This window comes from Vitis riparia, chromosome 18 (genome assembly GCF_004353265.1).
Source record: "Vitis riparia cultivar Riparia Gloire de Montpellier isolate 1030 chromosome 18, EGFV_Vit.rip_1.0, whole genome shotgun sequence".
Classification (NCBI taxonomy): domain Eukaryota; kingdom Viridiplantae; phylum Streptophyta; class Magnoliopsida; order Vitales; family Vitaceae; genus Vitis; species Vitis riparia.
The window spans coordinates 5651896-5678028 of NC_048448.1; the positions used below are offsets into that span (position 1 = coordinate 5651896).

Here is a 26133-nt window from a genome sequence, read left to right on the forward strand (position 1 = left end):
TGGAAGATTATGGTCATGTGATACAGTGATAATTGCGATTTCGTATTCCTTACTCACAAGTGAATACACTCTTCATTCTTATATTTGGCCTTGTCGGCACCACTAAAGAATTCGCAAGTGCCCTTCAATACATTAATTGCTGTTATTTCACTCTCTTAACTCAAATCACAACTTTGATTAATCCTGAAAGATCACTCGGAATTTCAAGTGAGCACTGAAATCATTTTACCAAAACTTATTTGATAGTTTAACTGTAGATTCAGAGCCTCCATTCGTTGCCTTACATTAATTTCTCTCTTTCTTTGGCAAGATCTGAGCGGCCGGAGGCGTACCTGCAATCTGACATTCTCCAAATCTAGAAACAGAAGTGAGAAAACGGCTTTAGCAGCATTAAAAACATACAATAACTCAAGCATTGACGCACTGCTTTCTGAGAGCTTCACGAGAAAGGCATCAGACCTACCATTAAACTCCCTAGTGATAATCAATCCATAAAATTTAATGGCAACAAGCTTATAAGACAAAAAAACACATCAAATCTCCTACAACTTCTGTTATTATTTTGCCTTTCCTACTGCTTTAAAGCATTTTGATACCTTCATTCTGTGTCCAAACTTTAAAAAATAGGAATAGCTAAGACTAGGAGATGGGTCCGCGCCCTCCATTACTCCCGTCCCAATTTTAAACATTTAGTTTCACAAATTTAGCCTTATTCACGGAGTGTTCCACACAAACAGCCCAATGGTTCAAGATTGATTTAGGACCATATATCCAAACACATGTAATTTAAATACTAAATAGTTTCACGGATCGGAGACAGACATAGACGGAAAAAAAGGAAAAGACATAAACAACGACAAAGCTCTCACACTCAGTTCCTCAATGATAGAGAGCACCTAGAGAGTCACGAGGCCTTCCCCGACTTCCCTGTTTAGTTGCATGATTTCTGAATGGAGCTTCTTGGCAGCTTGTGCAACAGTTGTCAGGATTGCCTAACCCGTAAATCTATTCATCTATGAATTAGAGGCCCAACTTAAGTACGTGTCACAATTGTTTCTTCTAGGAATCAATAGTATGTCTATCATATGGCTTCTTCAAACAGGGGTTTAAAACTCTTAACCCAGTCTGTACTTGTATAATCAAGCTATCACCTCCAGCTACTACATTTCATGATAAAGAATATGATTTTTTTTTTCCCCCACAGTGGTCAGAAGTGAAACCATTATAACCACTCCAATGATTTGCAATTCACCACCACCGCCGCAAACACCAACCCCCCTCAATTTTCCCGAATTTTAGGAAAAAAACACACCCTGAATGGCAGATTATATTAGTACCATTACAAAAAAAAAATATGTAAGAACATTTGAGAGATACAAATCATGGACCTACCCCAACCCATTGACCACCTCTTGGCCATCATCACCATCACCAATATCTCATCCAATGTAGTTAGACACGCAGGCTTCAATCCTATTCAAAACCCAGCCCAGTGGACCATGTTTTATTTTGCATAAAAATCAATGTTAATTAACACATCAAATAAATTTGGTATCAGGGATGCCTGTCTGTATTTTTTTAGGTTGATAAGCCTTCTGAATTTTCCATGAAACCTTTTCTTTCATGGTTTGTGTTTCTGAAAAACAATCTGATCCACATGATTCCTGCATCCTGATAAATGAATCTAAATGAGACCATACAGTACTGTATCCGACAGGTTTAACAAGCTGATTACAAATACGAAAGCCAATGCACTGTAGGTAAGATAGATATATTATATCAACTCTGGTTTCATAACTTAAAAATTAGAGCAAGCGTCAAAATGAATCCAAGCCTACTTTTAACACATGAACAAATATGTAATCAATAAATAATGGCAGTTTTAGTCAGAATTTTAGGAGAGCACACCTAGAAACTGCATGAGTCAAGAGGCATCAATTGGCAAAGAAAGATCCAAATTGCCTCAACTAATATCAATACAACAAGAATGTACAGAAACAACACCACCCAAGCACATGCACAAGAGAGAGATATGTATGCCAGAATCCATGCTCCAATCCCACTTGCAAGTGCTAGAGAGGGTAATAGAATGCATAGATGGTCTAGAAGTACTCCCAACTGCATCAACTCTGCAATCAACATGACTGAGCACATTGTTCACATGTCACAAAAGGGCTTTATTGCAACAACATGATTTTGATAGAAGTTAGCACATGAAATAGGAAAGAATTAAACTAAACTACAGTATAGCCAACATGAAACCGGCAAATTCCACTGAAAGTTTAACCTAACAAGGTCCAAAACTAGTGATTACATATTAATAAATCAAAGGCTGCCCACCCTAAAGTTCCTACAGATATAAAAGATGTTTGTCACCAGGAAACTTAGTCACAGGCTAAAAGACGGATTTTGAGGAAAATGTTTTTCAGTTGCAAGTACAGAATAAGGGAAACATTGTGGAAATGCTTGGAACAGACTTTGGAAGCCTTTAGGAAACATCAAAAGAACATTCTCAAAACATATGATAATGAATTTATTGAATTTTCGGTCCATGTTTTAAAAGCTTTTCCATAACAACTACTTAATATTTCTCCCAAATTTCGTTTAACTCCTCTCCTAAAATTTCGATCTACAGCTTCTTCCTTTCTCTTTTTTTTCGCCAAATACTCCTCACCAGATTCCCATATAGCCCTTTTTAGCACTTCTTAAACATTTTGCTAAAGTTTTCCATATGGTCATTACCACCAAAGTAATATATGTGATAAGGCAAGCAGAATAACCTTCAGTTACACTGTTGAAATGTTTGGTTATCATTCACTCTCCAGTAAGAATTGCATTCCTCAGGTAGATTTTTTACTACACAATATGCTGTTCCTACACAACAAGAAAGATGCCCATGTAAAATTTTGGACCTTGCTTCAAAAGACTACATATGAAGCACTGCACAATTCAGTGTATTCCCATTAGATTTGGTATCAAATCCCTTGCACAGGCACTAAAAATTTGTGTCAACGCTATTAAATGGGCTGCCCCTGCACAGTAGCAAAGCCAGGAAATGAGTTGAGGGGGCAAAAAAAGAACAAACTTAGCCTAGTGGTAATCAAGAAGCAAATGTATCCTCATGTGAGATTTTAAAAAAAAATTCAGGGGAGGGGGGGGTGGTCTTGTCCCCCAGGCATCACATGGCTCCGCCACTGTCCCTGCATCATTTGTCTTTATATACAAAGTAAAGATGATGACTCTAGAAAATTATAAATGCTCATACTGGCCCCAACAGTGACTAATGGGTCTCTCCATGATCTATACATGACAGAGGAGTATTTTGACAGGATGTGATATGAACATTCTCAGTATTAATGTGGGCCCATTATTGACTAACAGGCCACAACTACTGCTTCATGATAAGATACCTCTGTCATTTCGTCCAACAAGAAGAGTTCCTCTAATTCTATGAATTTTTCTAGAATACTCTTTTCTTGAATATCATTCAAAAAAGTTTCAGATTGCCTAGTATTCCACCAATTAGTAACCCAAGATTCCAGACTTTTATTAAGTAATAGAGAGATCCACCAGGACAAAAATACTACAAATGCAAGATATAGAAGGGGAGTGAATGCTTTCTTTTTTGTCATTTTTTTTTTTTTCAGCTGTGAATTGTTAATGAACCCAATTCATTCGTCAACTCTCGATCTAATAATTCTATCAAGCATGAGTTCTATTACAAGGTATCTAGCTTATGAATTTATTCTCTGTTTTTTATTTGCAATTCAGCAGTTAGTCCTTGAATTTAGAAAGAATGCAGAAATAGAGAGTCCACTTCGAATGAAGAGACTTCTTGTAAGTTCCTTGTAACATACAGAAATCGATAAATTCTATATTTTGAAAGTAATTGAAATTTTACACGCTGGGGATGTTTGGCCTTGAAGTTGGTATTTGTATATAACTTCAAACTGTTGAATATGTAATATCCAATAACTATTAACAAATTGAGCAAGAAAGTTAAATTTTTAAAGTTCCAAATTGTCTGATCCAAACTACCACTGTTATTTTTTATAAAATGACAGTATTTAAACATGCTTGCGAATCTTTCTGCAATTTGGAATGCATGGATCTCCCTTCTCCTTTATGGAACCTAACAAGTTGAAGATAAAAAGCCAACAGGAGCGAATGCACAACTGTTTTCTTTTTCAGATTGTCAAATCTGCAAACAATGAATGCCTAGGACTGCTGTTGAGCTGGATACTAATATATTTGACCCAGTATTCAAGAACAAGTGAATAATTTTAAAATTGTCAACAGCATCAAAGTAAAAGCAAAAAAGTTTAACACAAACTTTACTGATTAGTACCGTGTAAAGGATTGCAAAGATGTTTGTTGGATAACAAAAAGGCAAGAAAAGTTACCCAAAAGAGCTCAAAATTACACATCCATATGCAACATGCGGACTATGGGAGTGACAGGTGAATCAAAATTTACACCACAATGAAGGAGTTTTATCAAAAAAATTATAAAGCTGGAACTTCAAGGACAGCTGTACAAAAAATTGATGAATTTTAAGAAATGACGTGGAAAACATAATGTCAAATGCTGCTAGAAAAATACCCATGAAGTAATGAGATGCATACCAGTTATAGCTTGTCAGGCAGTATCCTTAACTATCATCACAGGACATTGTGCATAGTTGGTGCAATAGTTGCTGACACTTCCCAAAAACATCCTGTAAACATAAAATCAATTGAAATGTTTCATATCCTTCTAACATTTTGAAATGTTAACCATGTTTTTATGTCTAAAATTTTAAGGTCATGTACTTCAAAATAGATTAAATTCTATAATTCAGGCAGCCCTTGAAGGGGTCTACTAAACCTCAGTATCCATATATGTAAGTACTCAAGTTTCATGGTGCTGAAATGGAAGATTGCCTAAATGGAACAACTTACTGAAAAGAAATTTGACTTACGTTGCCTATTTCATATTCATTTGAAGCACCAGATTGACAAACATTAGCAAGTTACTATGGTCAAGTAGGAATTCATGGGTGAGCAATGAGCAATACCAAAAATAGGGGAGAAATTGCAATAACATCCTTTTTAGATTTCTAAAAATAACATGTCCACCATTGAGCGTTCTGGTAAATAACTTCCCTGAGATTTTTTAGTGTGCCTCTCATTTGACCTTTCAAGTGATAGAAACAAGTTTTGTCTGTTTATCTATAATCATGAAGGTAGAAAATAATTTCAATAACAACAAATATCATCTTTTAGCTCCTCACCAGATGGTGTACAGCTTGTACACCTACAACATTATGAAGAATCTCAAAATTTGAGAATGAAAAAGGATGAAAAAATTTTAGTATAGTGGAGAGAGAAAATATGGCATGTTAGAAAGTTTCAGCAAAATACATTTTGAGGCAGTTGATTTGGATGGGAATTTTGGGTAGGTATGAGAAAGTTTAAAGGAACATGGAGTTTTGAATACTTTTAATTGCATGAAATTTTTAGGAGCAATATTGTAAAAGTAGCTGAAAGATCACACTTACCTTTTCCAATTTCTAACTTCAATGCAGCCTTACTATAAGTCTATAACTACATCACGCAAGCCCCACCAATACCTATACATACCTATAGAGTAAACAAAAATAAAAATAAAAAGTACTGGTGACACTAGAGGAGCCCCTAAAATTTTAATTAAAAATAATTGTAATGAGAAAAGTAATTTCATAAATTTTAAATAAAAACAACAAATAAAAATTTTTATCATTAATTTTTTTGTTATTCTCCTAATCTATTTTTAATTCTTTCAATAAATTAAATTTAACTTTTTAGTTTTTTATTTGTTTATATGAAATTTTTTATTTTTATGAAACCTTTTTAATAAATTGAAAGTTTTAAATTTTTTGCTTGATGTTTTATTAAATAATTTTTTAGTGGTGGTTTGTTTTGAGATATTCAAACATTTTCATCTTTGATATTTAATTAAATAATCGTGATTTTACAATGATACTTAATTATCAGTTACTATCGTCTTCAACAAAAGTTTATCAGTATAACTAATTTATATTAGTTATTTGAAACAATAAATGAATTTTATTGAAAAAGTCATTAAATTTGTTGGAATTTTTTTTTTCTTTTGCAATAAAATTTGTTAAAATTATTGAAAATTTTCTAATCAGATTTCTTGTTATTTTTCTAATTCTTTTGACAAATTCTTTTAAATTTTTTAAATGTGTACATAAAACTTTGAACTTTTTTTACTTATGATTGAGTGATTTTATACATTATATATTTTTATTTTCTTTAATATCAAGACATAAAATTATTTGATTTAATTTTCCTATTTACCGTTCATATTTTTTCCTAATTGCCCCCCCTCATGACAATTTCTGGCTCCACCACCGGACAGTGACTTTGACAGTTAATGGGTTCAGTTAGCTAAACTCCATAAAACTCAATCAAAATCAACAAACATATCATGACTAGTTAGGCTTGGTCTTCTTTGTAATGCATGTAAACTAAAGCAGGCAGCCCATATTCAAACAAAGAAACTGAAGGTTTTGTTGATCATAGAGTTAGCATCAGTCACTTATTACTATAATGATTATTACGATTGCTATTATTTCTCTCTGCTTTTTGTATGTTTGAAGCAAGTACATAGGTTCACACCAAATCAGACAAAGAAATATCACATTATTGTGTATTGATCTAAACTCCATTTTTTTCAGATATTCCCTAATGCTAGTTCTCCTCTATGTCTTCTATCTTGGGTGGCTCCAATCTCCTATGATCCATACTCTTACACATGAACTTGTAGATCATGAAAAACGATGAAGTGCAAAGCACATACTGCAGAACTATATTACCAATTAGAAGCTTTGGTTTAAATCCACAAGCAAGGAGAGTGTGACATTAACTAAATTAAGTGTATTAACAATAAAATTATTCTTGGAACTGGATTACCTTTTAATGGGTCCAAAAGCACGTGACCCCATGACAAGCAGATCAGCATGCAAATTCACAGCAGCTTCACAAATCTTCTCCTTCGGATCCCCAATCACCACATCGGTTTTGACATTCACCTAAAAGGAAAATCAACTCCACTAAAAGTACTGTAAACATTTTTCCATGTTAGTGTTTTTCCTGGAAACAAACTTTGATTTGGTTCATTTCCTTGAGATGGGTCCAGAAATTCGCACTAAGAAGAAAAAACAACCCAACTAAACAAGCTTTAAGATAACAATATCATTGGAGCACTCTCCATGTAGAGCACAATATTTTGTGCCCAGGCTGCATTACCGTGCACAGCACCACAAATCAGCCCATAGCTTCAAATACTCTAATCACTTTTTCTAGTCAACTAAACTTGAAAAGAAATTATAAACCTCTAATAGACTGCATGTACAACCACTAAAATTACTGAGACCCTGTTTGGATTGAACTTTGGCTCTTTTTCATTCCCAGTTAAGAATGTTTGGATCATTCTAATAAAGGTTCTTCTAGCTTAGAAATGCAATAGTATGAAAGCGAGGATAATGTTACTGATCATGGAAAAACCCCCTTTAGCTTATATGGAAGTAGTTCTATATTTCATGAAAACTTTTATAGTACCCAAATTGCTCCTTTTAATATCATAGCTTCACCTATTAACATGAAAATTAATGCTATACCCACCAAATGAGGCCTATGAGAAATTCCAGCTGTAGGACCTACCAGTGAACCTTCAAAATGACAGGCAGACAAGATGTCATGATATATGCATAAAACATCCAAATGTATGTCCTGCTTCAATACCCAAAAGCTAGTTTTTATTTTTGCATTTACGGAAAGTCACCACCAATTAAGTGGTGCCGAATCTACACCATTAGGACTCCTGGCTTACTACTGTCATACTTCAGTACCAATTTTTCTTTAACCTCGTCTGGAATGATCTAAATTTCACCACATATATCCACATATCAAAACCGGTAAGGATGCTTAGTATTTTTCCAATAAATGAAGATTGAATTTAAGTGGTTTATGACTTTTCAAGTCGAGACCATCTTAGTGAGTCACATCACTTTCTTTTCAAAGATTGAGTTCATCACTAGAAATCATGTCTAGCGAGGAACGTTCTCGAAGCCAGGCATTGTAGCTGAGATTCATTGATTCTTCATTAAAGTGTTCAAGAAAGCTATAACAATCTAAAACCAAGTAAAATAGAAATAAAGAGATAAAAATAGGGCTAACATTCTTATCAGAACAAATCTTCAAAGCGTGATCAAGTATGGCCTCAGTAATGCGCCGCTGATGCGCCTCAATCGCCGCAGTGAATGCAGGCACCTCCAAATCAGCTTTTCAAAAAAAAGAAAAATTAAAAAGAAAAAATCAGAGAATTATCTCAACCAAGAAGAAACTGAAGGATCAGAGAGACAAGAGCTTCCATGAATAAAAACTTAACTGGGACCGCCGAAGGGGATGGCACCGGGATTGAGACCGGTAGCGATGGAGGGCGGGGATTGAACATGTAGGATGACGAATGAGCCGGCTTCGGCATGGGAGGGAGGCGATCGAAGCTTGATATTATCAAGCGCCCACCTCAAGGCTTTCATGCTTTCCTCGCTGCCATCGACGGCGACGATCACACGCTGTAGGTTTCCCGACATACTTCACAGGTGATGTTGGGCAGATGAGAGATCCAAGTGTGCAACTTTCTTGTTTGACTGTAAACGAAAAGGTTTTTAAAAAATTATAAATAATCCGAGTGAATCCAATACGGCTTCAATGAAAAGGGTTTTAAAAATTATAAATGATGTGAGTGAATTCAATACGGCTTCTCGTTTATAGGAACAGGCTGTACAGCATTACACAAGTGAGTCGCGTGGAATTCTTGTTTCTTTGAGTTTAAATCGATAAACAAAAATAATTAGTAGTATTTACTATTTAGTCTTGAATTAACATTAGGGAATGAGTATGATCATATTGGACCAATCAATTTAGCATCATTTTTTTAGGGAATTTGTGCTAGGAGACTTTTTCTAGTATGGATTGTGCTACATCAATTCAATGAACCACCACTGTGGTAGTATCTAATGTGTGAATCAATAAAGAGTAATTAGTAGATCAAACTCAACATCATACACTCTCTATCCATTAAGTATGGATTGATAAATGTTATAAAGATTGATTTTAAGGGTTGCAGTGAAATTATGTAGTTTTGATACTACCATCAAAGTGTTATAAAACAGCATTTAATGCATTGCCTTGAGACTTCAATTTTTTAGAGGGTTAACCAACATTATATGGTGTCTTCATAATTACATATTGTTCTTTGTGGAATTTCTCTCACTAATGTATGTAGGGATCACCCATAAGTGTACGCATGGCAGACCATCCTGACCTCACAAGGCACTTCTCCGATGGACATGTGACACGTCTTACCCTCTGTTCGGACGTCCACAAGGTACTCATTCGATGGACACATGACACATCTTACCCTTTGTCCAGACGTCCAGTCCGGACCCGGTAATTGTCGTCCTCCCTGATCATATTTCACTGGCAATCATTACTCATTTTGTCAAAAGCATACTCGATAGGACATTCTTAGGTCTTTTCAAACAACCTACTATGTCATGTCCTGCGCCATCTGCATAGTGAAAAGACAAGTGAGACGACAAATCATCCCCCAACAATCTCTATCAGTCGCCTACAGAATAATGATTGTTCTACCACCCTCTGAGCACCATCATGACTGCGAAAGTCAAAGAGTCTCTCCATCTTCAATGTGATGAGACTCCAGACAGTATAAGAGGCCCCTAACGACCCAGTCAAATAGGGTAAGCATTCCTTAGAAACGCCTAAGAATACCAATAGGCTTGACCATCAAACTAACAAAAGCTTCAGAGGGTGTACCCGGACCACCTGTCCGGACATCTTTTATAGGAGAATGGAAAGAAGCATCGTTCTTAGTAGAGGAGACGAGAACTTCAGGGATCTACAGTGCCTCTAGGTCTTCCCCGCATCAACAATATATACTATTAATAAAAGTATGAGATGTTTTGTCTAAATTTTTTCCCAAAAATATCCTTAATTAATCAACTTTTTTTCCCCCTAAAAATACCCTAATCAATTATTTTTTTTCCTACCCCCTGTCAATCCCCATCTACACCTAACAACCCAACCCATAATTTATATGATGAAAAAATCAAAGCTAAGCCCAAGTCCAAGCCCTTTCCAATCTTACTCTTCATAGTGCGATCCCACATGTTAGTCAAACTGTCACATATAATTTATGATTAAGCCCAAACTTAAAATAACTTATCAGTTTGTCCTAAATATCACCACCGCCAAACCCAATTGAGCAACCCCTCCTTTAGCCATTGTCCTGTCTCAACTCATTTTGCACTGACCTACTCGTGGGTGAGGATACGTTGGTTATGATGGTTGAGATGCAAAAAGTTTCATTATTGCATTCACTTTGCAATCAAGATATTCTCAACGACATAAACTAGGAAGGAAAAAAACTCTAGCATATCTGTTTTCAATAAGTTTGTTTTTAAGTTTGGGATTTTGGATTGTGCATTGTTTGATTATTAGGAAAATATGGAGAAATGATAAAAATTAAGCTAAGGGCTCCAATTAATTTTTATGAGAATCACATAATCATGCTTCATTAAAAAAAAACATTTTTTAAAAGTTCGACTTTTGACTTGAAAATAATAATCCTCAAAACATACACTCAAATAATAAAAATCATCGGTATTTCACACTTACCCTCAAACCCTTCACCCGCACTTTCTAACTCTAGAGATAGAAAATGACCTTTGGTGCATGCAAAGGATTTCAACGCGTATGGAAGAAAGATATTATTCTTTTATGCATACCATACTTGCTTGGAAGAATCACGTTATTTTGGATCAATAACAAACTTTTCAAATAGGGTTAGACTAGTATTATGGAGCATTAAATTGCTCTATAAACCCAGGTATTAAACCAAGATATTCAACTAGACTTGATACTATTTCTCATATATAAATAAGAGATCTAACGTCTATCAAGATAAAATAAAGAAGCAACAATCAATAATCATGAGTGACACTTTCATTTTTATTTATTTTTAAATAAAAGCAAATAATAAAAAATCTATATAAAAAATAAAAACTTTTATACCAAAATATAGATTTACTCCATGTTTTAAAATTATTTTAATAAAATTTTAAAATCGAGATAGAATTTTTTTTTGATACTTCAATTTTTAAATTTTCTTTTAAAAATTACTACTTTTTTAATACGAACCTTTACGAGTTTTTGTATCTTATATAAAATGGTTAAAAAAAAACCCATGAAATGTATCCAAATGTATCTAAATAGGCCCTTATATTCTTTGTAAAGCAATGCAAGTCCCTCATAGCAAGTGGAGGGGAGATTTCTTACTTGAGAACCTTACATGCATGTGAAAGAAACTAGAAAAATCATAGTTGAGCAGCAGATTTTAGCTTTTCTGAGTAAATTTTATTCTCCCTACTATTCCATTAGAGGCATCATACAGAAAAAGGTGTCATCTCTCTGGTACAGTTTGTCTGTCAAGGTTGGAATCTAAAGCATGACACAACTGACATACCCAGCACGTGAAGCTTTCAGTTGCTCCCAGAAGAACACCCCCAGCTACCCAACAAAATCGAAGTCTTCAATCAAAAAAAATATTTCTTTAACAAATCTGAGCTATTAATGTCTCCGTCATTTGTCTCTTCTGATTTGAAAACTGGATTTAATTTTAGATAATAAGCCTTTGTTTAAAATCAAAATAGAAACAGGGAAATATTGGGTGTGTCGTACTTTTAAGAAACTAAAGACATAGACTCATTACAATTGATTGAAGGAAATCATCCATTAGTCGGTGGCTAATAAAATAACATGAAGTAACTGGGGGAGGAGCGCCTCTCTCTTGCATCCGTGATGATGGATGGCCTTTCAAGCGCGCCAATGGCCACTGCTATCGATGACTGGGCCGTGTACAGAAAATTCAGGATCCATGGCCCTAGTTACTTTCCCTTTGAGATTTGAGGGAAATTCACTTGATTTCATTAGTTGAAATTTTGTCCAAACTGTAGGGGTTACCTTTGTTATACGTGACATCCTTCTATCTCTGTCCGGATGAGTATAACTAGATCGGAATGTCCAATCCGACCTATGAGTATCAGTAGTTGGTTACATTGTGTTTCTCTAAAATTGCACAATGCATTCCGAATAGGTTTCCTGACCCGTTCCCACAAGCAATCATTCTCTTCATGTCATAAGTACGCTCGAGGGGACGTTACCCTGTCTTCATAGGCGACCTGCTGCACGCTGCACCATATTGCCTGTAGACTGAAGTAACAAATAAACCATCAGGTCACTCCCACCAGCAATCCCTGTTAGCCATCTAAAATATAATGATTGCTCTGTCATCAATTATGTTATCATCATGACTGTAAAAGCTAAGAAGTCATCTCAGCACATATGTGACATTGTTCCAGACACTATAAAAACCTTCCTCCAACCCAAAATCGAGGTACACGCGTAATACAAACTCCTTCTTTAGTCCAAAAAAGGGGACAATTTTTTGAGTTAACATTAATCATCTAACTTAGGTTTCGAAGGGTGTGTCCGGACAATTTGTCTGGACATTTTTTGTAGGGAAGAAGGGAGAAGCACCGCTCCCAATTGGCTAGGCTTCAACACAAACCTCTATTACTTTTTTAATTCAAAGAAAGAAAAGTTTATAAGCTTATTTAGTCCAATTTGATGTAATTGAAATTAATTGTGAACGAAGGTGCTAATTGAACACACTTAGAAAAAAATGAATCAATTGGTCCTACGACGACTAGTCTAAACACCAACAAGTGGACCAACGACCAACGGGGGCCTGCAGGAATATGAAACGCAACGCTCAAAGTGGCATGCATGTGATTTCTTTACCCAAGTGACGTTCGTTGGTGGGTCATGTTGACTCTTCGCGGTAGAATATTTGGGAACAGTTCCCCATTTTGTTGGTTCAATTGTTAGGTTGCGCAGCCGTGAGGGACACCATATCAATGTGGTCGCCGCGTGGGTCAAAACTTCCACCATGTTGAATAAATGTCACGAGATCACTCTGCCACATCAAGATCTCAGGCGCGGCTTTGTTAAGCTGTTATAAAGCAATTAATGCACAATGATTCCCTAAACTCCACTATGCCCAGGGCCTGTACAACGAAGGTGATGCCCTTACCATCTGAGTTTAATGCACGTAAACTTCTGGTGTGAAATTCAGGGAAAAAAAAAAAAAAAACTAAGGTATTGTTTGTTATTTTACTTAATTTTAAATAAAATTTTAATATTTAATAGTATTAAATATTAAGTTATTTATTTTTATAATATTTTATTTTATTAAGTATTAAAAAATAAAGAAAACTTAATATGTTATTTTTTTATTTAAATAAAATTATATATTTTATATTTTTTTATTTTAGTAAAAAATTTATAATAAATAATAAAAAAAATAAAAAAATAAACAACTTAAATTCTAAAAATAAATTATTTTCAACAAAAAATAAACACCTTTCTATTTTTCTTGGTAAGCGTTTGGAAATTTGGGGTGGCTATAATTTCTATGTGACCCTGGTTTCTGACAGCTTTCCCCATTTTCGACAGACAAAACAAAGATGCACTATGTTTTGTTGAACTGTCTTCACATCACCTTTTATCTGGACCCCATGAGCTTAAATTCTTCAAATATGATTTTTCAAGTAGTTGCTATCGTTTGCCAATTGAGAGCCCATAGGTTTCTCTTTTAATCTAGCCCTTGGACAGTGGACCAATGCCATAGCCTATAGAGCGTAGGGCCAAACTTAGCCACGAAGTTAGAGTTGACAACTAGACATGCCTTTCAAGTCATGAGCCCATCCGTCCCCACCCGACTCCAAAAATCAATCTCACCATCACTATTAATATTCGGTGAAGTTTCTATTTTCAAATCATACTCATTGGCCCATCAATGGTCTTATGATTTCTAAAATAATATATGTTTTTTCTAATAAAATTCAAGATGCCCCTTCGTGGTTTGTCGACGCACCAATGATGAGCATTTGAAGAATGATGGGAGGGAAAATAAAATTTTACTCATCCCGCCAACAACACCAGAGTTGGGACAAAAAAAAAGGTCACTGTTACCTATGCAATGTTCATATAATAAAAATCCTGCCTGTGACATATGTAGACTTTGGGATGGAAATAGGGGTAGTATAAAGAAATTTATGCGTCCGTCTTGGAGTCAATGTCATGTCGGCGCATGGAATTCAATTTTCTAAAGGGCGTGCGTCTACGCTCACATTAATGTTTGTAGGGATGTTTTGAATTTACAAAAGCCAGCAATGACATTAGATAATTGTCACAGTCGTCCAAATTAAACAAATGTCATGAATGCGAGTATAGCCTAGCAGCAGGGTTCATACCTGAATGAGAAAAACCTGGCATATATGGGGAAATGGTGAGTGAGACATCATGATCGATGCTGGTGCCTCCACTAAATCACCCACCAATAACCAATCTTTGCCGTCCATCATACTCACAATCAGCCACCGTCCAAGTCAACATCTCGCACAACCACCGTAACAAGCCAAAACCGGTAATTTTATTTTAAGTAATAACTCATCCGGTCCGATCGGACCGGTGGGTGGTTCATCCGGTCGGAATATTTGGTGAGCCAAGAATTCACGCTTCCCGATGCTGATAACAAAATTCCTTACCCCCAACCAAAATTTTTCTTATTTTTAAAGGGCTGATATATAATTTAAAAGAATAAATATACAGTAAATGGTAATAAATCAATAAAGTATTGTATTTTTTCAGTTTCAGTGGCTCTCTCTCTCTCTCTCTCTCTCTCTCTCTCTCTTACAACTTACAAGGAAAAAGGAAGGAAGAAAAAAAGCCCTAGACGCTCGATCTGAAGATTTTGGAGGTCGGAATTCAAAATCTGGGAACTGCTTGTCATTAACGGCGTTACAGCAACTGGCTTTTGTGGTACCACCAAGGCACCAACGACATTCTTGTTTGGAATTTTTAATTTTAATTTTTGTTTTTAATACCTGATATCAACATCGCCACCGCCCGACCACCGCAGTCGTCATTGTGGCACAATCGTCAATCGCCACGGCAGCTACTACCATTCGATGATCTCTGCATGCACCATCTGCACCGCCAATATTGGTGGAATCTATGTGTGGAAAGATTAGGGATTTAGGGTTTCATTGCTCTGGATGCTTATTGGGTGTTGGATAAATGCTTGTTCCTGGGGATCTTGGGTTTTCGTGCCTGGCCCTGCTGTCGTTGTTTTTTCCCGTAATCGGATTGGTTATCCGGCACAAATGGCGGGTAGCCGTTGCGAGGAAGGAGGAAATCAAGAGGCTTTTGATTTTGGCTTCTGAGGAGGCAGCTAGGGCAGAGCTCGAAACCGCGGCAGTATCGGTCTCGCCGCAGTTCCAGTGCGCCGTCTGTTATTGCCCCACTACAACGCGGTGCGCTCGGTGCAAAGCCGTTCGTTATTGGTATGTTAATTTGTAATCCGTACTATTGAACCTCTTGATTTTGCTTATGTTAATCGTGGCATGTTTTCATACCAAAGTAATGAGTTAGCCATTTTTCCCCCTAATTATGCATTTTTTTCACATATAATTTTGGGGGAATACGGCGAGACCCAATTCAGATAGTGGTTGGAAGGATTGGAAATTGTAGGAAGAGGTCTTACGGATGACCAGGCTTTGTGAGTTTGTGAGTTTCTGACTCTAGCTTCCTTAGTTACAAGTTGAAGGGAAGAGAGTGGTTTGGAAGTTGGCAAAAATGGAGGAAGGGGATTTTAGGTTATAGAACATGGTTGCTTGTACGTTTGCTATGCAATAATGATGCCTCTTTACTTCTGTGAATTTGTTGAGTGCATATCAACCAGTCCACTAAAGCAAGTGATATTAATCATATGCCTGGTATGATGCTTTTTTTCTCTTGCTGGCATTTAGGTCTTTTTTTTATATTTCATATGTACTTGACTGTGTCTTTTGCTAGCCTATTTACCTATCAAAAGAAAAAAAAAAAATCATGTTCGGATATGATGCAACACCCATTTTGGTGTATACACATGCATATCAGGTTTGGGTTCATGTTACCCAATTTTGGGACTTAGGGGCACACTTTAGTTATCAAAATTTCCAATTTTTCTTGTTCTGAATCTTGAGACACGAAGAATAAATGTAATGTGGTATCTTCTTTATGGACCATGACTTGTCTTGACTGATTGAGAAAGTACTCTCTGACATTCTTAACAACTGTCAATAAACATATACGATACCCTATACTCATGCCCAACCCAGGAGCACATCATGTTAGCTATAGACATTTTGAAATTTTGAAGAATGTAACATAGGTGCCACTCATTCATCTATATCTTCATTTTGGGGGTGTGCTTTTTATTTCTTGAACTTGCTCTTTTGGTTGCTGAGTGTTCTATTCTATAGAGCATGGCTTTTCCACATATCTGTCATCTAAATTTTTTTCTGTTTTAACGTTATGTTCAAGGACATTCCACTTAATCCATCCCACACTATTTCTACGGGCTATGTCTTGTTTAACATTTCCATCTTGATAATTGTTGGCCCTAGATAGAGAGAATAGTTGCTTTCAGGAACTTCCTTGATATCAATTTTCACTATTCCTTTTTACCATATGTGCCATATATTCTATTTTAGTTCTGCTTATGCTAAAACTTCTAAATCATAATGCATCTCTTAATAGTTTTGAGTTAGAGTTAACCTTTCCATGTATACGATTTCTTCCTAAGTGTGCTTAGTAGTAATTTATTCACAATGTAAAGACCTCAAATTTGATCATTGTTTCAAGTGCATAGCGATGAACATTCACTGATATCTTCTTAGATTATCAGAGTTCTAATTTCCAGTCTGTCATAGGTGTCCTTAATTGGTGCTTTTTTTTTTTTTTGAAAAATTCTCTCTTTGAAATCTGGCTTGTCCTTTCTATAAGTATGGAAGTACGGTATGGTAGTCTTTCTTATTTCTTGTTGGATCTGTCCTTTGTTGAATGCATAGTGCAAAGTACTTGAATTTTGATGTTAGCTGTAGAATTTTTGTTTTTGAAACCTTGCATCGCATTAAGGTGAGTCTTAAGGAATAAGCCTCTGAACCTTTTTCAAAACTATGCTTATGATATTGTTTTTTTATAATATTCAAATCACGATTTTAATCTTTCAGTTCTGGCAAATGTCAAATTATTCATTGGCGACAAGGTCACAAAGAAGAATGCAATCCACCTAGCATCACTCACCAGATTATCGATGAGAGGATCAGTTCTAGTCAGAAGGCAGTAAAGCAAGAAAAATATGCAATTTATGATAACAGGTTGGAGACTGAAGGACAGCAGTGTGTGAAACCAATTGAAACATTCCTTAGCGAACCTGCATTTTCTAAACCCAATTGCTCTCCTGAAGTTTCATGTGAAGAGGACGATCACATTAAAGTTGAGTTCCTTGCAGATGGGAATGTATCAGATTCCACTTCCAAATCTTCCAGTACATCCTTTTCTGGATTCTCTACGTCCACCGACAGAGCTGAACCATCTGATAATGTTTCTGTTTCCACTACCAGTAGTGAATTATCTGATGATGTTTCTGTCAGTGAAAGCATTAATTCATATGATCCTGAAAAATCAGATGGACATAAATCTGATGATTCTGCCATGCCTGAGACAATTTCTAGTATGAACACACATCAGACTGAACCATTCTCCCCAGAGTTCACTGGTTTGGTTGATTCTGTAAATAGTTTTACTGGTTCTAGTAAATTAAATCAGATCAAATCCAGCTGTAGTGATGTTGAGACACAGAGCAAATCAAGTAGTTCTGGTTTGAGCATTAAAAGCTGCAATGAACGTTCAGTTGCCCAGCCGTCTACAGCCTCTTCTGGATTCTGGGAAGGAACTCTTGATTTGAATAGGACCAGAAATCATGCCCAGGATGATTCTGCTCAATCCTATGCCAGTGGAGCTGATAGCAATATATCTGATTCTGAATCTGTTTTACGTTTTTCTTTCAACTTGTCTGGAAGTACCATTCCTCCTTTGCATGCAGAAGTCTCCGAGAGTAAATCCACTGTGTTAGATGATGCTCATCCATCTACTCTAGGGATCAAAAAGCCTATTGAGGGAGTTGCTTCATCAGAAAAGATAAGTACAAAGGCCTTAAAGTTTAGGAACTCACCATCTTTGGCCTTTGAAAGCTCTAATCTTGTGGATAGTGGCCCTAGCAATGATTCACATAAACTGAAGTCCAGAGAAGTTAAACCCTTTTCATCTAGTGTTTCTAATGCTCATCCATCTTGTAGTACTGGAAGAGATTCAATTAGTATTGATGCTCCTAAGGCCAGGAGCTCTTCATCCTTGAGCTCTGAGAGGTCAAACCATGTTGTTAATGGCAAAAGTGGTGCCTCACATCAATTGAAATCTAGAGAAGTTGAATCTTTATCATCTGGTGCATCTGATCCTCATTTATCTTCCAGCACTGAAGGGCATTCAGTCGCAAGTATGAGATCTGGAAAGTCAACAGTTGATTCTGATTTGCATTTATCTTCTAGCACCAGAGGCCATCCAGTTCCAAATGTGAAATCTGGAAAGGTTGACGGTGTTCACACAGTGGCTGCTAGCTCCTCCCAGATTGCTAATCATTCGCCAATTGTTAGTAATGGCCTGAAAACATCTGTTCGGAAAGTTGTTGACCAATTCAGACCCTCTAAATTGTCAAAATCCCTTCCATTAGGGGTTGGGAGTGAGATTGCTGGAAGATGCAGTGACAAGGTATTTTACATGAATCTTTCATGTTAGCACACACTTGCAATACTTTGTTCTGGCATGTCAAAACTTTGCATTAATGTATCTTTGTTTTTACAGGGTCTCTTTTCTTACGAAGTGTTTGTCAAGCTTTACATTTGGAACAAGGTTGAGCTGCGCCCATGTGGCCTCATGAATTGTGGGAACAGGTAATGTGGAGTGGTCCTTGCTTATGTCAAAATAAATAATAAGTACTAAATGGTATATAATTCTGAGGGGTTGTGGTATCCTTGTGAAGTTCATAATGAAATCTTGATGTGTTCTTCAACTTCTGTTCCGTTTTCTGGAACACTTCTCACATTTAATTTAATGTAACAAGGCTTACTTATGCAGCAGCCACTTTGTTAATGAATTTGGAAAATTTACCTCATGTCAATTAAAAAGGAACCTTTGTGTCCTATAACTATGAATTAGTATTGCTCAGATTTACTAGCTTGGTTGTGGTAATCAAGTGGTTCTTTCTGGAGCTTCAGTGTCGTTATGAATTTGTATGCTCCAAAAAATAGGTGATGCCCCAGCAAAATTCTTTTTTCTCATTATTTTCTGATTTGGTTATTCAATAAAGCATTTGCCTGCATTACATTTTACTTTTTTTGGGGATGACAATTATATTTTTTTCCCCATTTTGCTCTGATGCAGTATATATACTTGAAAGAGAGTTGCCTCTCTCTCCCTCTCTCTCTCTCTCTCTCTCTCTCCCTCCCTATATCTGAATCTCCCTCACTCATTCATTCTCACATGCACAGACACATAGTATTCATGTTTTATGTATGTATATATATGTGAACAATTAGAAGACACAATGTGACTCATGATGCTTATACCCAAACTCTCTGGTATGAGCATCCCCATATGATAGAGCACATGTTTATATGTGACCTTAATTTTGTCGATATTGGTATGGCACATATATGTATAACATTTCTTTTTCTGTTAAACATATATGTACACATTTCTTTTTTAGTTAAATGTATCTTTTTTTCCTTAGCAATAAGCTTCAAGAATTATGCTCCATTGACTCAGTCAAAACGGTCTTCATTTTCTGCATCTTTTAACACATTCCTTACATTTGTGGATTTTAAAATATCTTCCATTTATAAGTCAATGCATTTTCTATTGTCTACCCCTTGAGAAGGGTATTACCTTGTTTGATAAAAAAAAGAAAAGAAAAAAAGAAAAAAAGGAAAGAAAATAAAGGTGTTATCTTTCCATCAGAAATAAAAAACTATTGTCCTGAAAATGAAGCTTTTTCCTGATATTGGGATTTTTCCTGCTCTGAATTTCTTTGTTGTTTCTAACATATCCATTTATTTTTTCCTCCAGCTGTTACGCTAATGCTGTGCTCCAGTGCTTGGCATTTACTCCACCTCTTACTTCTTATTTTCTTCAAGGACTCCACTCCAAATCATGTATGTTTCTAATCATGGTCTCCCTCATGATTTATTTTGTGTTAAAGTTTTCTGCAGTATGTTTCATAACACTTTTCCTTTTTTTTTTTTTTGAAAAAATGTAATATTCTTTTGTTTATCGCTTTCTAAATCAGGTTTAAAGAAAGAATGGTGTTTCACCTGTGAGTTTGAAAGTCTTATTTTGAAGGCAAAGGAAGGGAATTCTCCACTTTCTCCTCTTGGTATACTGTCCCAAATAAGAAATATTGGAAGTCATCTTGGTAATGGGAAAGAAGAAGATGCGCATGAATTTTTAAGGTGAGTTAACTCTATACGTATATGGAACCCTACTAGACATGTGTATGCATTTCTTTTTGTCTTAATGATTTTATCTTTATAAGTGTGTAGCATGAGTCAACTAATGATTGAAATTGACAGGTATGCTATTGATGCAATGCAATCTGTTTGTCTTAAGGAAGCTGGGGTGAATGCTTCAGGCTCTTTGGAAGAGGAAACATCTCTTATTGGCCTTACCTTTGGAGGCTACCTTCGTTCAAAGGTATCTATAATCTCCAAGAGGTTCAGAATTGTATGAAAATACAACTGAGCGATGTTCTTCCTCTCTATGCCTAGCACTTGATGTTCTATGAATGTGGGTGCAAGTGTTGGTCGTAGTATGTGTCTAAGTATCATTCATTTGATTCCCTGATCCTAGGACCCTGGAACATGGCTAGATAATCTAATTTTCCTTTCTTCTTATTCTATCTCCTAGGCCAAATTTGATCTGCATGCTGAGGTAGAATGTGCAATGTGAGTCTGAGGTTACAATGAAATAGGAATTTGTTCTTTTGCTTTATTGGGCATACCTGTTGGATACATGTCTTAGAAATTGGCATGTCAGGCATACATTCCATGTTTGAACCCTTGTCACTTCATGTCCAACATGAGTACTTCACATATGTTAAAAGCCATATAACATAGTTCACATGTTTTTCCTATAAAAGAAACATGTTTGAAGTGCTATCTGCATCTCATTTTGTAAGCTTGAAATGGACTGAAATGGGAACAACAAATAGTAATTCAGTAACGTTATTTGCAGATAAAATGCATGAAGTGCCATGGTAAATCTGAGCGGCATGAGAGAATGATGGATCTTACTGTTGAGATAGAAGGAGATATAGGTACTCTGGAAGAGGCTCTTCATAAATTTACTGGCACCGAGATTCTTGATGGGGAAAACAAGTACCAATGTAGCAGGTTGGTTACTTTGCATTGCTACTTGGATCTCTTGAGGGCATGCATTTTTATAATTGTATGTATATATGTGACCTCAATGTACTAGTTGAATTAGGTTAGAGTATTCTAACTGTCTCTGCAATAAACTGGATTTATTTTTTTATCTCTTTATCCAAGAAATTTAACACCTCTTGGGCAAATAAGCTTAAACAAAACAGATCTTTTTCCTGCAACAAGCCTGGAAGAAAATTGGTCTTCCTTCCCAATGGTGTCTCTTGTTGCTCATAAATGACATGCGTTACATTAAATAATTTTTTTATTAACACTTAGGATAAAATAATGGTGCTCGAGCCCTTTGAGAAGAGCATCTCTCCCTTTGCCTTGAGGTTCAAATGGTTTGCACAGATTATTCCATTAAAATCAATCATCAAAAAGGTATTATGTGTGCACTTTTATGTCCATGTGGTTCATGATTCCCTTTTCTGTTATGATTGTGCATGTTGTTAACTATTCTTGTGTATTCCAATGCAAAATTTTAATTTGTGTACCAAAGTTGTCATCGCTTGTAAAAATCACTATTTTTGACTTGACATATAATCAGAAAGAATTTAGTAGACCTAAATGTTTTGTTTTTGTCTTACATTCTTGATTTCTTCTCTCTCTCTCCCTAATTTATTTATTATTATTATTTCATTTTATTTTATGGAATAGTGGTGTCAGGGTTGGGGAGTGGGCAGGGCATGGGTTTCAGTTGTTATTGTTGACTATCTCTCTCTCTCTCTCTCTCTCCACTCTCTCTATCTCTGTGTCTTTAGTTTTTTTTCTTTTCACATTCTTTTTTGGGAATGGTGGTGTCAAGGTTGGGGGAGTGGGCAGGGCATTGGTTTCAGTTTTTGTGGTTAAGGGAAGAGTTGAAGAACTCCTATGTCAATTTTTGCTGTTTATTTGCATTATTTCAGCCTATAGTTTTGGCTTCTGAAAGAAGCATTGCTCAGCTGTTAGATTGGTTCCACCTCTGCTGCCTTAAGTTGCCTAATCTATGATCACATTATCAAGTTTGCTATTTTCTTTGGCATGTTGAAACGTTATGATGACACATTCACTTTGTTATTGTTATTGTTTTACTTAGATGCAAATCTTATGAGAAAGCCAAAAAGAAGTTGACAGTATCAGAGGCTCCTAATATCCTTACAATTGCATTAAAGCGATTTCAGGTAATCCTTTTTGATTGAGGAAGACTTTTTTACTCTTCGTAGGCTTTATAGGTTCTTATTGCTCAGTTCCTTGTGCATGTTTTGCAGTCGGGTAAATTTGGAAAGCTCAATAAGTCGATAAGATTTCCAGAGATCTTGGACTTGGCTCCATTTATGAGCGGGACAAGTGATAAATCACCTATATACAGGCTTTATGCAGTGGTGGTACACTTGGATATCATGAATGCTGCATTTTCTGGTCACTATGTGTGTTATGTGAAAAACATCCAGAACAAATGGTTCAAGATTGATGACAGCACGGTATGTTCTCATTTACTATCAATCTGTATTTATTGATATACTTGTTTCAGTTGGACGTTTTTGCCTCCAAATTCACACTTCCTTCTTCATTATGGTTTTGGTTATCTATTCTACTTTATATATAGAACCTTTTGCTACATCTGCCATGGTGCCAACTAGAGAACTACCCTCTTGTTGTAAAATGCATATTTTAACTCCCTTGAGTAGAATGTTGGTGTGTATCTAGGTGTCAGGTTTTGCTTAACCCCTAAATTTTATGATATTGGGGTATGTATCAATAAACTAATTTCCATTTCCTTTTTATTTTTTCTATACCCTAGGCCAAATTGAAGTGTAGAATTTCTAATGTGGACAGACCTGTCAAGTATATATCAGATTAATAGGCAATGTGGAAATATTTCAGATACCCAAATCCTCGTCATATCATGTACTTCACGCACTTGGAAATGTTTACTTACATTGGTTAATATTTATTAATGAATAAAATGTTGAATTTGAAATTAATATTCCTATTTGCAAAAATATTCTTGTCTTTTCTGCAAACTGCAGTTGGTTGTTTTGTGATAAATTCCAGTTTGACATGTTATCTTATTACCTGCTTTACTCAAAAGTTGTGCTCCACAGCAACATTGAAATTGTATTGTCTAAGCTTTTGACTATGATTCTGGTCACTATTGGTTAGGTGAAACCCGTGGAGCTTGAAAGAGTCTTAACAAAAGGGGCATACATGCTTCTTTATGCAAGGTAATTGGTCTCAATGTTTAATTTTATTTTATTTTTTGTTCCTCGATTCCAGCTTTCATACTGATAGGGTGTTCAATTAATTCAATTGACCTATAGGTGCTCACCACGGGCCCCAAGATTGATAAGAAATGCAGTAATTCCTCGCAATAGAAAATTGGAAGCTGCTTCTTCCAGAAACATTGTTAAGAATACTACATTCAAGTTAAGGCACGACTCCATAGATTCAACTGCTGGCCAGTCTATGATACATTCAAAGCCCACAGCCTACCACAGTAGAAGCCCTGTGGACTGCCCCGCCAGTTTTGAATCATTTTATTCAGAAGAAACAAGGTTTCCCTGGAAGCAAAGGATTGTAGAAGCTGACTCATCAAGTGACAATTCTTCTCTTTTCACTGAAGAAGGTTCGTGCAGTACAGAGAGCAACCGGGATTCTACAAGCACTGAAGACCTTTCTGATTACATATTTGGTGATTCAGGACGTGGTTGGAGCAGCCCTTGGACAAATTCATCTGACTCTGACACTTCTTCCTCCTCTTCCTCTTTAAGGAGTTCACCCCTTGCTGAGTTGAACCGCTACTCTTCATGTTCTACCGAAACAAGTCGTTCTCAAACTGATAAAGCAAAATTGGTTATGGAGGGTGATGGGTTTTGGGCAAGGCCACCCAACGGGAGTAGCAAGCTAGTGGATATGGAGGGTAAGGGAGGCATTCCTTTTTTGCTATCTGACATCGCTAAACCGTGTAGAAAGTTAGTTAGTAATAGTAGTAGTGATAGTTATTGTAAGGAGACTGACAAAGAGAAAGTAGGACGGGTTAACCCTTTGGACAGCATGAAGTTGGGTGTACCTTCTAGGAGATCAACCCGGGAAAGAACAGATTAGGCGTTCATAATATTATAAAAGTTGAGTTTAGAGGGGGAAGGGTGGAAGGAAATAAGAGCTGGGGAGGTTGCCAGTAGGGGCTGTATGTAATGTACTCTTGCTGTTGGCTTTATCTAAAGTGATCAGCCATGGTCATTTTGTCATTATATTCTTTTCCTCTATATTTATAATAGGTAAATAACTATGTCAACACCATTTTAGTGTTTGTTGATATGCCGTGTTGGTGCCCTCAATCCAGAACAGAGAAAGGTTGCTTCGGAAGTGTAGATAGAAATTTTGGCAGGGGTTCTAACTTCTACCTCTGCATCTTTTAATGCTTGTTGGGTTCTAAATTAGCAGGCCATTATCAATTATTGTTTCTTCCGAAGACTATCAATGTTGTCCTTTTTTGCCCTTTTGCGAGTCTTAAACAAATTTGTGGGGTTTTAAAGTAAAGCTAGTAGGTATTGCCACGGTAGCGAAACTATGGTGAGCAGTAATTCATTGAATCAAATGTGTTCGGATGTTGATGGGAATACATGGGAAAGTAGAGAAGAACCTGGAGCAGGTAAAAAATGGAAATCTGAATCCTTTATGAAAACAAAAGGGGAAACAAAAAATAAAAGAGGAATAAATGGGATTAGATAAAGTAAATTGATGTTGGTATAAATTGGGATGGCTGAACTGAGTGGAGGCTCGATTATTTGTTCCCAATCTCGTGGTCCAGCCATCTTGTCTGGTGAAGTGAGGAGTGAGGACACAAGGGTCGGAGTATTTGTCAATTCTGCCACTTCAATTCAGTTAAGCTGGGCTGAGCTGTGAATATGACCAAACAAATCGTATTCAACGAACTTTCCCTCGTATCCAATAATATCCCAATTAGGATCCGGTGTCCTACCCCACCTATCCTTGGCCTGTTTATTTCTTAGACATAACATGGAATGGAATGGGACAAAGAATAGGCTTGTTAGATTGATGAAGACGCTTGAGAATGATGTGGGATGGAGCAAGGTAAGTAAAACGCAAGCCATACCGAATTGATCAATAAGCTCACAAAACAAACGGGGCTTTAAAAATGGGACGGGGAGTTTGGTCATTTTACTCGACAACCCAAGTGGATTTAAGGTGAAGTAAAGACCAAGGAACGAAAACAAGGGAAAGGAATGGGGGGTGTGCAGCTCTGACCACACATGGAGGTCATACGGCTCATAACTTATAAGAAAGTCAAACTGGGAACAGTGGGAAGAAAAAGACAAAATTGGAAAAAGGAGAGCACGTGGAGAAGTGAGAAGAGGAGCTCTCTAGTCTCTACAAACTAACAAACCCAACCCCATCTTTCAACTTTTAACAAAGCAGGCTAACACGACAACTATTCCACTTGCTCAGTTCTCAGTTCTCACCCTCTTTTTCTCTCTCTTCCTTCCATTTTTGGATGGATCGAATTCAATTTTACCACCGCAGCTCTGCACCACTGCCACCTCCATTATATATCTTTTTAACTTTTTACTTTCTAACTT

At 36.4% G+C, this 26133-nt stretch overlaps 2 protein-coding genes across 7 annotated transcripts; one reads left to right on the top strand and one right to left on the bottom strand.

Moving 5' to 3' along the window:
* Positions 1-693: 693 nt before the first annotated feature.
* On the bottom strand, positions 694-8734 carry LOC117907737 (universal stress protein PHOS34). Of its 6 annotated transcripts, XR_004650043.1 has the most exons (6): positions 8434-8734; positions 8223-8326; positions 6957-7075; positions 4626-4717; positions 2781-2874; positions 1756-2129 (listed from the first exon to the last, which is right to left on the bottom strand). XR_004650043.1 is itself a non-coding variant. In XM_034821384.1 (5 exons), exons 1-4 carry the CDS (start codon positions 8636-8638, stop codon positions 4639-4641), a joined length of 507 nt encoding a protein of 168 aa, XP_034677275.1. In that variant the 5' UTR covers positions 8639-8734; the 3' UTR covers positions 694-1671; positions 4626-4638. The 6 variants fall into 6 exon arrangements, 5 of the variants coding, with proteins under 5 accessions (XP_034677275.1, XP_034677271.1, XP_034677273.1 ...); XM_034821384.1 differs by lacking the exons at positions 1756-2129; positions 2781-2874 and adding an exon at positions 694-1671; XM_034821380.1 differs by lacking the exon at positions 2781-2874 and having other exon boundaries at positions 8434-8733.
* Positions 8735-14854: 6120 nt separating this feature from the next.
* LOC117906644 (ubiquitin carboxyl-terminal hydrolase 16) lies at positions 14855-24848 on the top strand. Its single transcript, XM_034819759.1, has 12 exons — positions 14855-15011; positions 15112-15535; positions 17246-18842; positions 18936-19024; positions 20199-20284; positions 20419-20581; positions 20702-20822; positions 21363-21520; positions 22629-22713; positions 22801-23013; positions 23696-23757; positions 23854-24848. Exons 2-12 carry the CDS (start codon positions 15270-15272, stop codon positions 24635-24637), a joined length of 3624 nt encoding a protein of 1207 aa, XP_034675650.1. The 5' UTR covers positions 14855-15011; positions 15112-15269; the 3' UTR covers positions 24638-24848.
* The last annotated feature ends 1285 nt before the right edge of the window (positions 24849-26133 follow it).

Coding starts and splice junctions, on each gene's coding strand:
- LOC117907737 (XM_034821384.1), bottom strand. CDS start 8,638: ATGTCGGGAAACCTACAGCGTGTGATCGTCGCCGTCGATGGCAGCGAG. Junction 7,076..8,222: donor AGATTTGTTCTGATAAGAAT/GTTAGCCCTATT, acceptor TTTTCCTTTTAG/GTGAATGTCAAAACCGATGT. Junction 4,718..6,956: donor GCTTTTGGACCCATTAAAAG/GTAATCCAGTTC, acceptor TTATGTTTACAG/GATGTTTTTGGGAAGTGTCA.
- LOC117906644 (XM_034819759.1), top strand. CDS start 15,270: ATGCTTGTTCCTGGGGATCTTGGGTTTTCGTGCCTGGCCCTGCTGTCG. Junction 15,536..17,245: donor TGCAAAGCCGTTCGTTATTG/GTATGTTAATTT, acceptor TTAATCTTTCAG/TTCTGGCAAATGTCAAATTA. Junction 18,843..18,935: donor CTGGAAGATGCAGTGACAAG/GTATTTTACATG, acceptor TTGTTTTTACAG/GGTCTCTTTTCTTACGAAGT.